The following is a 14,250-nucleotide window of genomic DNA, read 5'->3' as shown; positions in this document are numbered from 1 at the left end:
TTCAGCGTACAACAATATTATAACAAGCGCACGTTAAATTTATTTATTTTTCTGTTTAGAACAACGGCCGACCTTGGGACTCAAGATGCAAGCGCGATTATGATTGTGGAAACAATAATAATTGGAATGATACGCGTAACATGCACAAGCAAAAATTATTATAATATAATAAATAATAATGCAAATTACAAATCGTTTGTCTGAAACACGATCAAATGCTTGATAGTATGATGATATTTCGTTCGTCCATTATTAATTGCCTATATTACTTGAGTTGATCTACTTCGCAATCTAGTCAAAATGTGAATAACTCATCATTATGGTATAGACATTATATTGTGCACTATATCACAATGTAATATACGTCACGAGATATTATAATTGTTCTAAATATTTTATAAAACGTAGAAAAAATAATTTATGTATCCGTATCGTTCTTGTATGTAAGTATTGTGTCGTGGCCAATGGCAATACTAATTGTGCATTTATTTAGTATAATTATTTTGCACGTTAATTAAAAATTATATAACGCATCAATCAAATTTTTGCATGATATATATGTAGGTACACACACTTGTATCACAATCATAATAAAATTACACATAGCCGAATCTAATGTTTACTATAGTCTATTTCCACACGTTTCCAAATTTAATATTATTAAGTAGAGCGTGTCAATAGAATTTACATGATAACGAGATATATAACAAATACCCGGTACAATTATTGTTTTTATAAGTTTCTCAAATATAAAATAAATATGATTCATATTTTATTTATAAACCAAAAAAGTTTGTATTAAATAAATAGTACAATAAAATACATAATTTTTATTTAATGAATTGTATGCAATATAAAATATTGCGTGAAAAAAAGGTCATTGACGTTTAGTTAGATTAAGTGTAGAAAGACTAAAATGCACTCAACGCTCATATATATTGTATAATTTTTTTTTATCGAATTTTAAAAAACAGACATAATACCATATGCCTAAAAGTAGCCAGACGGTCGTATTATAAGTGCTTTGTAATGCTGTTTTAAAACCATACTTCTGTAAAATATCTTGATGACAGTAAAGTTCTTCTTATATCAATCTTAAAAAAGTCCTCTTATTGAGGAGGACTTTCAAGTTTAAAATTGTTTATGATTGTCGAGATTTAATTTAACACTAATCTGGTTGGTTGTAATTTATTATTTCATTATTTTAAACGATTTTATGAACTCTAGAGGACCTTTGTAATTTTAAATTGTTTTCAAAATTTTAATTCATGTTTAATTTGCAATCTAAGATAGATGTGTGTAATTTTACTGTGAAACGTCACAAAATGTTTTGAACGAATAATTATAAAAATGTTATTTGCCAACAAGGTTAAGCTAAGTTATCGCGATTTACTTAATTTCTAAAATATAAGATTTCATATTTTGAATTGGCTAGTTAAGAAAACAAACTGAAAAACTAGTTAGTCAATTACCAAAATTAACATGATTGAAAATAATTAATCATATTCAAATACCAAGATAAAATTTACAATGTATATTAAAAACACGTAGGAGATAAAAAAAAAAAATTATATCTATATAATAAGTATAATATATACTATTATCAACTACATGTATCGTGAAATTATGGTAAACTAATAATTATTTTACATCTTACTAAATATTAAATATTAATTAATTTATATGCTAAGAAAAAAATGGAGATAATTCTGATGAACTGTGAATAATTGCAACTTTGTTAGGTACCTATAACTAATATATACTACTTTACCTGGTTCAATATCATATTTTTTTAAATGTATTTTAATATTACATTGTATGTATATAATCCTAAAATTGTACGAATGATATACAGCAAAAAACAATGGACTTCAAATTAAATTAATAAAATAAATGTATTAATATTTATAAAAGTACTATAAAATAAAATAACCATAAACATGGTCGAAAGATCAACGTACAATTACTCCATGGCATATCATTCAGATGTGTGGAATGTATGGAGTACGGATCATCAATAACGAAATTTAGTACCAATATTTGAACTAAAATAGATTAGTAAATATAATACTAGTAAGTACTAAATCTAAACAATACAAAATTATCAATATATTTACAAATAAAAGTTTTTATATAATATAAATGTAATTATGGTGTGTTTCTTATAATGATAAGTTCAAATTTAAAAAGTGGATAAATAAATTATATAATTGTTAATTATTATGAGATATTATAATATTTATAATACAAAGGAATTTTTAGCTTTAAGTTACCCACAAAAACAGATAACCGAGCAGTATGATAAAATACAAATATATATACTTATATAATATAAAGTATATACTGTAAATTAACTTGACGAATAATGATGATTATGATGATGATTATGACGATGATGATGATGAAATAATGACTATAATTATTTTAATAGAAGTCAATCGTATCTTTTTCTAACATATCGAACATTACACAATAAGTATACCATCATTTGATTTATTAAAAATCTACAAATAAACATCTTAATTTTTGTGAATTATTAAAAATTTTACTGCATAACATTTAATTTTACATTAAATATTTCGCATTCATACTTTATGATGGGACATTATTGTCTTTACTGTCTTCATAATTTAAAAAATAACGTGCACATCTTTTATCATTTACAAAGAAAAAAATTATCTTCAATAAATAACCAAACTTTATTAAAAGAATATAATTTCAGTTTCTAGCATTACCAAATAAAACTGGAAAATAAATAAATAAACTAATTATATATAGCTGTATAACAACCAATTTGATTTCAAAATGTCGGTGTTCATAATAAATATGACTTTAAAAAAGTTAAACAAGTACCTAAGTACCGCTCTGCTGTACGTTATGTTATGAGTGAAACTCGTTATTAAGTAAATCGCTATAATGGATTTTGTTAAATTTAAATTCAATCATAACCTGTTGTACACAATGAAAAACGATTCTGATTGATAGAGACTATATACATTTTGGTAGCTATGGTTACAAAATTATTTTATTATTTTAATAAAATACTGGATTTGCGTAAAAATTCTCGTTTTTTTCTTAACTTTTTGTTTGTTTTGGTCGATTATAAAAAAAAAAAAAAATACTGGGCATTTTTAAATTTGAAAAGTGAAAATTGAAGCGTTTTATCGACTACTTATCATGAACACAGACACATAAAAAAAACACTCATCATTGTAAAATCGACGCATTTATCTCTCCGCTCTAAAAAATTACGTGCAACGCCAAAAATATATAAATTTATTGCTATTTAGTATATTTATTAATATTTATTAGTTTATATTTAAATCTATATTCACTTTAAATAAATGTAAAAATCACTCTCAAATCAAATATGATATATATCAGATAAGCCATAGGTATTTGTAATAAGTTAAGGTTGTGAAATTAATATTCATCGATTTATTGTAGAAAACTAAAATACAATAAAAAACCTATTTAATACATTACATAGAAGAATAAAATACGATAGATATTTGTATTGTTAAATTCAAATAAAAAACCATACTTTATTACACCACTATAATTTTAAAGACTTAAATTTATATTAGAAAGGACCTAGTTGTAGTGTAAAACAAAAATAAAATGTATTTTCTCATACTTGTGTAATTATAAAATTCTCTGTGAAATAAAGTTTTTGCATAAGTGATAGTAATATTTGTATATTATTTATATAAAAAGATAGATATTTATACTTTTTAGTAGAAAGCATTCCAGAAATTAGAACCTAATTTCGATTGTAGTTTAAAATTGTAATTTGATAAATGGCAATTTAAATCGCGCCATTCGTTATAATATCACATTTCTATGTACAACAAACACACACAATAAATAGGAAAATCGATAAGAAATATATGATTATATTACAAATACATAATAATAATAATGCAATTACCTAATTAAAACAATCGAAGTGTTTATAAAATTCTAAAAATATACTAAAAATCGAATACTTTCCAATTTTTATTTTGATTATTACTGGATATACTTATAACTTAATAAATTATTTTTAATAGGTAAATACAAAAGAAAGGCGTCTATAAACATTAAACATATGGTCCCAATAAATTATAAACTTTATTGTACACTACAATTAGTGCAATTTGTACTTATAAGCTTTTTATTTTATATTATAGTTATTCAAAGTCACAAATTAAATTTAATTGACTTATTGATATAATTTAATGCATATTTTAAAAAATAATGATGTACAAACGAGGTACAAGTATTTTGCACCAATTTATGGTATATAAGTGGTTATGAACTAATTCACTTCAAATTACTATTTTTTAGTTTAAGCCATGTTTGCTAAATTTAATTTTTAGTTTATATAATGTATATTATATATTTTTTCAATAAGAAATAACTGAAATTTTCTGAATTGCATCACATGCGTGCAAATTATAGAAAGAAGGTAACCATGTAGAACATTTGAACGATTGTTTTATAAGACGACTGATTTCTTTATTGAACCTTATACATTATAGTATAAAATAAGACATAAGTATATTCTTTTCAAAATTTATTTCTGTAGTATTTAAAGGCATTTTAAATTAGCAATAATAAACTGAATACATTTTAAGAGAAAATCAAAGAATGTATCTTAATCTTTCTTCCCAGTTCTCCCTAAATAGGTACTAATGTCAAAAATCAAAATTGCCAAAGTTTTAGAGATAATATATTTCAATACACTATGATTTTTTGTAACTGTAAGTATACTAAAATTGTATAAATAATTTTAAATTTAAATGCATAAAGCATATCTAAAAAAAACTCTAAGTTATTAATCACAAGCTGATCAAAAACACGAAAAAATAAATATAAAATATATTATCGTTTTAATCGTCTGAGAATGATATTACAATTTATTTCTTGTTTAATTTAATTTGAAACGTATCCATTTAGACCGTAAATAATTTATAACACTCATAATGCCTGTAATTTGCATCCATGAAAATATATGTCATCGGAGAAAAATCAGTGTTAGTAAGTAGTTAATTCAATAGTAAGATGTATACAAATAAACAAATTAATATTTAGTATAAGTATTCAGTACTTAATATTTAATAATGATTATATTTTATTACGATTATTATTGGCTTACAGCTACCATTGCGTTTTAAAAATGTTATAAATGTGTCGTAAATAAGATAAAAATAAAGATAATTAAACGCGTAACTTTTCATTAGCTTTGTGATTTACAAAATTTATTTTTTATAAAAATATAAAGTAAGCACCACACGGCTTTTAGAGATTTTTAGATATGTAGGTCTGTCCCAGTATATGAACACAAAGTAAATAATATTATGATTTATAAAAATACATTATACTACTCGTATATTAGAGTGTTGAAGATATGCACTACAAAATAATGTTGCATTTTATATATAATGATACGATATTACAATATTTTTCGTGTTCCGAAAATAATCGAAAAAAATGACAAGAAAATTACTATTAAAAAAAAAGTAAGACCTCTTCAATGCCGTTCTGTACATATTTTGTTAGTGTTCAATGATTGCGCCTATATATAATAATAGATTGTTATCAATTTAAAGACAAGGTTTTATGCAGGTACCAATATATTTGGTGTTAACGAGATAAACACGGATAAGGGGTGTTAAAATTGAAAAAATTATAATTTCTAAATCACGTCGAACTCCGCGGGCAGAATGTTGAACGTATTGGTCGCGGAAAATATTTTATTCTTGGCGATGAAATATCATGTCTTCGTAAAATCAGAACGCCCATACCGTTATATATACATTGAGTAATGACAATCGACATAATAATATATATGCCCATAATTGTATGCTCTCTCGTTTCACGTCAATCATCAGCCATCGCATGTGGATACGTCATTTGACGATAAAGAGCAAATTTCTCTATTACAAAAATATCCACGAGAAAAAAGAGCACAAAACGCACTGTAGTTTCGATTTCATACTTTATGTGAAGAATATAGTGTTGAGGGTATATAACGAGGACAATTGTGAATCTTACCGCTATGATTTTCCCCGCAATAACATTTGTTCAAAATTCTAATCAATTATTTTGAAATGCGACTTCAGACGATAATTTCTTTGTATTAGAAGCTTCCGATTATTATAATATAGTTTTGTTAACGCTCAAAACAAAATAAAAACATTTGTTTTAAGTTTCTAAGAATCATCCAATACCGGCCAATATGAGCAAGATTTATGTAAATATTTTGACATTTAATTGCTAATTTCCGTCAAATATTTAAAATAAAATCTTTAGGTATTCAAACGTAGGCGAGATAAAGTATAGTAGGCAAGCAGATATGTACGACGACAAACAAAGTGACAGACATTCTGTATAAACATTATATAGGCATAAGTGTATTACAATAATAATATATTATGGTAGTCAATGACAACGTGCGCCGAAGGTGTCCGGAGTGGACAAGCCAAATACCGACACGCGTGTACGTTGAGTTGCCACATCGAATTCGTGGTAGTATATTTTATTTTACTTGTGTTTTAACACTGTACAGCACCAACAACGATGATAGTTATAGAATATGTATATAAATTCAAAATATTGGTTATTATAGGTAGTTTAAACGTTATTATAATAATCTATAAACACGATAAAATGTACATTTACATTATTGTAGTAGCTAGTTCTATCAATAAAGAAATTTGAAATCGACAATAAACACGTAAACATTAAACATAAAGCGTAGGAAAAATGTTTCGTTTACATACTTTAAATAAATACAATATATAATTTGATATTCTTAATTTTTATATATTTAGTTATTATTTATTAAGCTATCCACGTCCGATTGTACGCTCAAATAACTGACGGTAATATATATATACTATTTTCGTAAGTACATATTATAATTATATTATAGTAGTGTTATTCGAATACATATCAGTGGCGTGTCCAGCAATAAGTATCACAGTCCCCAATAAAATTATAACTTTCGTGTATAAAAAAAACGTATGCCTTTCCCGTGAACATGCAAATTTCATTTTTAAATTCACAAGACTCTCCTTTTCTCACAAAAACAAAATCACATGAAATGGTAATAAAGCCTAAACGGTACATTAGTGCTTATAATTTATGTATATCGCACAAATTGAGATATAAAATGTATTCATCTACATATTATACAACTATATTTAAGCATATAGGTTAAAACATTTTAAAGTTTAAACCTAAAGAGACGCGGTATTTGCGTCCTTAGTTCTGTGCCTGTAATGTATGAATTATTATTACTTATAAAATACATCCCCTCCTATTAAAAATTCCTGGACAAGCCACTGGTAGTATTATGTGATTTATACGTATAATCACGTTTTCATAGTAGTACATTAAAAAAGAACTTACCTTCCATAACATAAACAATGCTGCCCACATCTCCTTCTTTAATAATAATGCTGTCGGAGGCATACTCGACGGGATACATACAGTCCACTATCTCTCTAATCTGTGTTGATTCCAAATTTTTCATGAAGTCATTGTCCAAAACAGCACCTTTGATCAATTCTCTAGACCTAAAAAGTAATATTCATATTATAATATAATTAATATATATATTAATAACAATTAGTTAACATAATTTATCACTTATTAAAAATATAATACTAAAATACTTCATACACATTTTAAATCTATATTTAAATATAGTACAAATATTAAAACTAATTAAAAAACTAATATTTCGAAGATTTAGTATTATTATAGGTACCTAGCTATTAGCTGTTATTAAAAGTTATTGTTTTTATTTACGAACACGGCGACTGTAAATATAAATATTTAGTTAATTTTTTCCAAGTGTGATTATCACACTTAATCAAAATATCATATGAATTTAACTAACACGATGACTATAGTTAAGTATATGATGGCATCAATTACAACCAAATTAAAAACAAAATTCGTCAAAGATGATTTTGATCATAATATATTAAGCAAGAATTTTAACAATATATATTGAAAATGTCCAATGTTTACGTGTAACGAGAAAATATCAACTAATCATACCTATAGTACCGATAAGTTATATATAAATATTTTATTGTAAGAAACTTTTTTATTCTGACCAATTTGTTTAATTCAAATATATATATATCTGTAGAACAACTCATTTACTAAGTAGTTGTAACATATTACTTATCACATATTTATGTTAAAAACATTTTTACTTGAATTTTTTACTTTTTTAATTATTTATTTTTAATATTTTTTATCATAACGTTATATAATATATAATCTATACATAATAGTTATATATATATAGTAGGTATATACTTTATAGTTTATACTGTGTAAACATGTATATGATTATGATAATAGTACAGTGTCCTCGTTCAGAAATGTACATTTTTACCCGACAGTACGAAGTATTTGCGTTTTGTATTTTAAAATGGACAGTATACAAATAAGTGACAGTTTATCGTCCCTATTATTTTAGGCAACTAGGTATGGTTTTTATGATAATATTTTTCCACCATGCCATCGATAATAGATATATGTAAGCATTTATTTCATATTTTATATATATATAGTATTATGTTTATTAAGATGCTTTTTATTTAACATGGTATATTATTATAAAGGAAAATATATATTGTACTCTAATTTCTAATTCTAATACTAACATAACGGAGCAAATTTATAGTTTTCAATGAACTAAATCTTCATATTTAAAAAACAGGCAATCACGACAACAAAATCCGTCTTTGGACCAAATTATAGGCAACCACAGCAATAAATATAAAATTTTCGACATGTACAATAAACAAAGCACACGAAACGAGTAACTGAGCAAGTTGCATCCGTGCCAGTAATAATAAGACATTATACGGTGTTGTATGTCTTACCAAAAAAGTAATCAGAAGTCACCGTAAACTGAATTTTATTACATAATCTTCGCCTTATACTGCTTTACTATCCGTATGCGACAGGCGCGTGATAATGTAAATAATATATGTAGGTACGAGTATATTTATTGGATATTATTATAATGTATAAAACCATATTATAATAGTATAATAGTTCAGGGTTATCGCCCGATACCCCTTGATTGAATTAAAACTTAATCTTACAATTTCATATCACGATAATAACGGAATTTTTCATTGTGTAATATTTGTATTACTTTAACATAACATAATATAATAATAACCGTAATAATAAACAATATATGTACACAATCCTACTATTATATTTTTTAGTTTACATACATTATTCATTCGTTTATTTTTTTCCAAAATACAAGCTCTGTAAATTGTAACATTAAATTATAGTAATAATATAACATGCTTTATGGTTTTCGTAAAAAAATAATACTATTATTCTATAAAATTACGATTTAAAAATATTGAGTTATACATAGTTGTATATACATTTACGCATTATTAAATACAAAGGATCATAATGTAATTTATAAAATTATAATAGGTATCTCATAATGTATTTTGCGTTAACATAAAAAAAAAAGATTAAAAGGCCAACAATTTGTAATCCATTATGACTTTCAATTATTTCATATCTAATACAACTGTTAAAATAATATTTGTAAAAAAAGTATAAAATATTATTATTTATTTTATTAAATATATTATTTTAACGTTTAAAGATTACAAAATAAATGTATTCAAGTTTTATGTAATATTTACTAAACAATATACATATAATATATATCTTTGATACAATCTAAAATCAAACAGTAATTTATGTTCATACGTGTATTTCTTTACATACATTTTATATAAATTTAACTCAAAGCCTAATTAAACTTTTAAGAATAATATAATAAATAAAACACAAAATTAAAATATTGAGTAACGGTTACGAAAAAAATTATGTTTGATGTGAATAAAACGGAGCATGTAGAGGTAAAAGTATAACATTATAAAAAAAATATTATGTTTACTATTTCTAAACAAAATCTTTTTTATGGTTATATAGTATTTATACATTTTCGAATTGTATAACATCATAAATGTTCAGTTTCTTATTCAATGCAGAATATTTTTCTGAGAACTTTGATACATAAAAATCGAATTTCAAACATGTAGTTAATTAAAATTAACTATAACTATAATAAGTTTTACTAAAATTAATAACTATAGTTATAACAAAAAAATATGTTATAAATATCAGATGAACACAGTGGAGAATTGGAAAGTATTGCTGCAATATCACATACAATGTTAGTATAGGTATATGCTTAGATCTCCACGCATATAAACGTTAAATTCTTAGAACATTTATAATCATTATAACAATATGATTCTTATACTATACTTAATGGCTCATTAAAAATTAGACTTTTAAACATAAAAATCTTAATTCTAAAAAAAAACTTTTTTCCAAGATATAATAATTGTTTATTGGAAATAATTCACTCGGATTAAAATATAATATAATACATTAAAACACCTTTTAACCTTTTTCTACATGGACATCATATACTGTATACTCATACAAATTTTTCAAACTATTATTTCCTAATAAATTGTATAATATTTTTAACGCACTTAAATCTGTAAACTTTTAAAATAGAGTACCTAAATTATATTATTACAAATTAATACATACTTATTGAGCCGTATTATATACAAAATATTGCTCAAGTATGAAATATATATTCATAACAAACTATATAAAAAGAATAAGAAAAATAAATCACATATAAACAAATAATAGCAATTATATTACAATGTAATAATTTATTTTAATTTAAATGATTTTTTAATATTATTATTTATTACATATTAAATTAATTATAGATACCTATATGATTTCTTGGAAATTAAATTAAGTTAAGATAGATTAAATAAAGTAAATACAGTAACATGAAATATTAAAAAACCATGATAAATCTATTGCAATTCATAATTATAAATTTCATAACCATTAACATTTGAAAAATCTCAGAAATAAAATCCTTTCAATTAAAACATTATTTTATTTGGAACCAAGTGTTATAATAACACTAACGAGTACCCACTGAGTGATGGCAACGAACCAAGATAAACACGCAGAATTGTTTGCTTTAATCCTTTGAACTCATAATTGCGTAGGATTTTAAAATCCAAATTCAGAAAAATGTCATCTTATTTTAATTTGTCATCGTAGTTAATTCAAATTTCTATCCACTATAATTATTTATAATAAGACATAATATATTATAAACTGTAATAACTATATTTTGTTATTTCGATAATATTGTGTAGTGATAACTGACAATGACGTATTATTTTCCAAGTACCATGTTGCAATAGTCAAAAACTCAAATTTTCTCAAGTACAGCTAGATAATAACTAATAAGTGATAACTATAATGTTCATGCTTTATCCGTAATCATATTTTTATAATTAACAAGCTTTAAAAATATATATAAACATACATAAAAATAATCAAAATAAAAATTCACTTATAACAGTTGGGGGGATACATGAGCATATTAAAAAAATGACATTTGTAATCAGTGATGTGCAAGGATACCTAACAAATAATGTACTTCTATATTTTCTCGGGTTACGATTATTATAAAAACATAAGAAATAAACAAGAGGAGAGAAGGCCAATTGATCGACGGTTTTACATGAGTTTAGACTGCCCAAGGTTAGATTCTGAGTAGTTATAATTTTTTCACATCACGTATTTCTCATCAATACTTACTTTATTTTCAATAATTCGAGTTTTAAAATACAAAACAATGATGTTTAATCACTTTTCACCTGTAGTAAATAGCTTAAAATAATAGATAGTAGTCTATAGAGAAATATATTATGTATAATGTTTATTATAATTTATAATAAACATTTTCATAAAACCAATGTAAGTACAAAGATACGTCATACTATATAACTAAACATACAATACAAAGGAAAAATATTGTAAATGAAGATTAAAGTAAAAAAATTGGCAAACAATTTAAAATATGCTTTTAACTTTCAATTTATTTTTCTAGTGCAGGCAAATTAGTAGTTTGAATTTGGTAATTTGCAGTTTGCACTTTTTACAAATTACAAGAAAATTTGATAAAAATAAAATCTTTGATAAATAACTTATTTGTTCTTATTAAATAAAGCTTTAATTTTAATAGCATGAGAAACTTTTTAAACAAATAATAATCACCTATTTTATAATCATTGAAATAATTTTATTTTCTAAAATTTAAAAAATGTTTATACTTTGTATTACATTATGTAGGTACCTATATTAATTTTAGTATTAATTTTTCGAATTAATTAGTTGTATTTATCCATAAAAATATGTACATTGTAAACATACGAATATTTAATGATCGGAAATATACTGCATTAAGTACTTTTTTTAAAAAGAATTTCATATTAACCCTTTCATATACCGATAGTACGTAATATAAAATATGTATAATGTACATAATATATTATATAGATAGACAATGCTACTGTTTCCCTTACGTAACTCGTAACCGATTAGGTCCATATTATATTATGTAGGTACATATTATTTGCATTCAGGACTCATTCACTTTCCAACGTTATGTCGATGGATTTGAATAATAATTTATTATTTTATTATTTCCATATGACAATGCATCGATTCAATGGATATACGTATTTATATTTACTATACTGCTCAGCGCAGTGAATGGCTTTCCAAAAATCGTTGAATTATTAAAATATAAAATTATGTATCTTTGAGAAGGTTAAATCTATTTAAAATCTATATTATTATACAATAGTTCAATAGAATATAATACAGTGGAGAAAAAACGAATTTATCAAGTACAGAGCGCGTGTTTAAATATATATATATATGGTAATATGATATTGCATACTTGAAAAATACGCATTATTAATTTAGACACGTATATGTGTCGAGTGTATGTGTATTTCCACATTTCATGCATTTAAAAAACTACTATCTCGAAATTCGGTTCTCCGATGATTTTGGCTAGGCTTGTTTACCTCGAATTGTAATTTCTCCTCTGTGCATAATACATATTATATTAGACTATACACTTCGTTACAGCTGCTAAGGGAGGGACAGTAAATTTAAAAAAATATATTACAATCCATTAAGATAACATCGGATAGATATATAATATTATATAGGTACTGCCATACCGTCCAAATGGTGTACATAAAACATACTATTTTATAAATTTTGGGTTGGAAAAAATTCATGGTTTTATTGGAGGATGATGGAGTTTTGTGCGCCTAAACTGTATTGTATAAAAATATAATAAAATGCAATGTGCAAATAATATGGGTCAATCGCCGCGACACATAGGTGGTATATGCATGGTTATAACAACAGCGTTTATGGTTTAACGTGATAAATTACAAGGTGACGTACAAAGACAAGACAAATATATAATATACATTCCCATAGGTATAAATGCGTCATGTTATCAGACAATAACACAATAATTATGGCCCCTGAGGGTACCCTGCCATACTATAGTATATATTATATGTAGTTGTTATATATTAAATATTGTAATAACTAAGTACAATAATCATGTTCACCCACTACACACCACCAGTGTTATTGTATTGCTTGTGTACAGTATACAGTATGTTATATTAGATTATATTGGAAATAAATTACTCCATAATGAATTTAGAAGTACAAGTTGTACAACACAAGTGATTAGAGTTAAAGACAACGATTTATTCGAGGACATCAATCATGCATACTTAAAAAAGTTACAGTAATTCACACTTTTAAATAACGTTTCACATCACCCCATAACAAGTTCAAACGCTAGTTCGCAATACATAGATTTTTGCAAAAATACTACAGAGTGATACACTATAATGTTAAAACAATTATATATTTATGAAAAAAAACCATAAAAATATTTACCATTAATAAGTAAATATAAGTTATTACAATAATAATAAGAATAACCCTATCTAATATGATTAATTATTTCTAATATATTTTTTTACATTGCGTATGACATTTAAGTATATACATTGGGTAAAGGTTTGTATAAAAATTATATTTCAAACCCGGTATCCACTACTCGCTATAATGTGATGCATAAATGCGAAAAAATGAAGAGTAGGTACCATTGCCAAAGCATGATGATATAGTATACCTAGTCCCGAACGCGAACCTCTAAAAATGTTATTAGTGAATATTTTATATTATGTTAGGATAGAAAATGTTCAATAAGTGTACTGATGTAAAATAAAAAATACATCTACGTAAACGAAAATATTATAA

The 14,250-nt window shown here is 24.5% G+C and overlaps 1 protein-coding gene across 3 annotated transcripts in view; it reads right to left on the bottom strand.

Annotated features, from left to right (window-relative positions):
• LOC113560773 (cGMP-dependent protein kinase, isozyme 2 forms cD4/T1/T3A/T3B) overlaps nt 1–14,250 on the bottom strand; it is a 116,423-nt gene that overhangs the window by 43,631 nt on the left and 58,542 nt on the right. For all 3 annotated transcript variants that reach the window (XM_026966835.1, XM_026966834.1, XM_026966836.1), the window contains one exon: nt 7,399–7,565. In XM_026966835.1, coding sequence (XP_026822636.1) covers nt 7,399–7,565 — 167 coding nt within the window. The remainder of the gene's footprint in view (nt 1–7,398; nt 7,566–14,250) is intronic.

This window comes from Rhopalosiphum maidis, chromosome 4 (genome assembly GCF_003676215.2).
Source record: "Rhopalosiphum maidis isolate BTI-1 chromosome 4, ASM367621v3, whole genome shotgun sequence".
Classification (NCBI taxonomy): domain Eukaryota; kingdom Metazoa; phylum Arthropoda; class Insecta; order Hemiptera; family Aphididae; genus Rhopalosiphum; species Rhopalosiphum maidis.
Note: the sequence above shows the minus strand (reverse complement) of the source record. Positions and strands in the feature narration are given on the sequence as shown.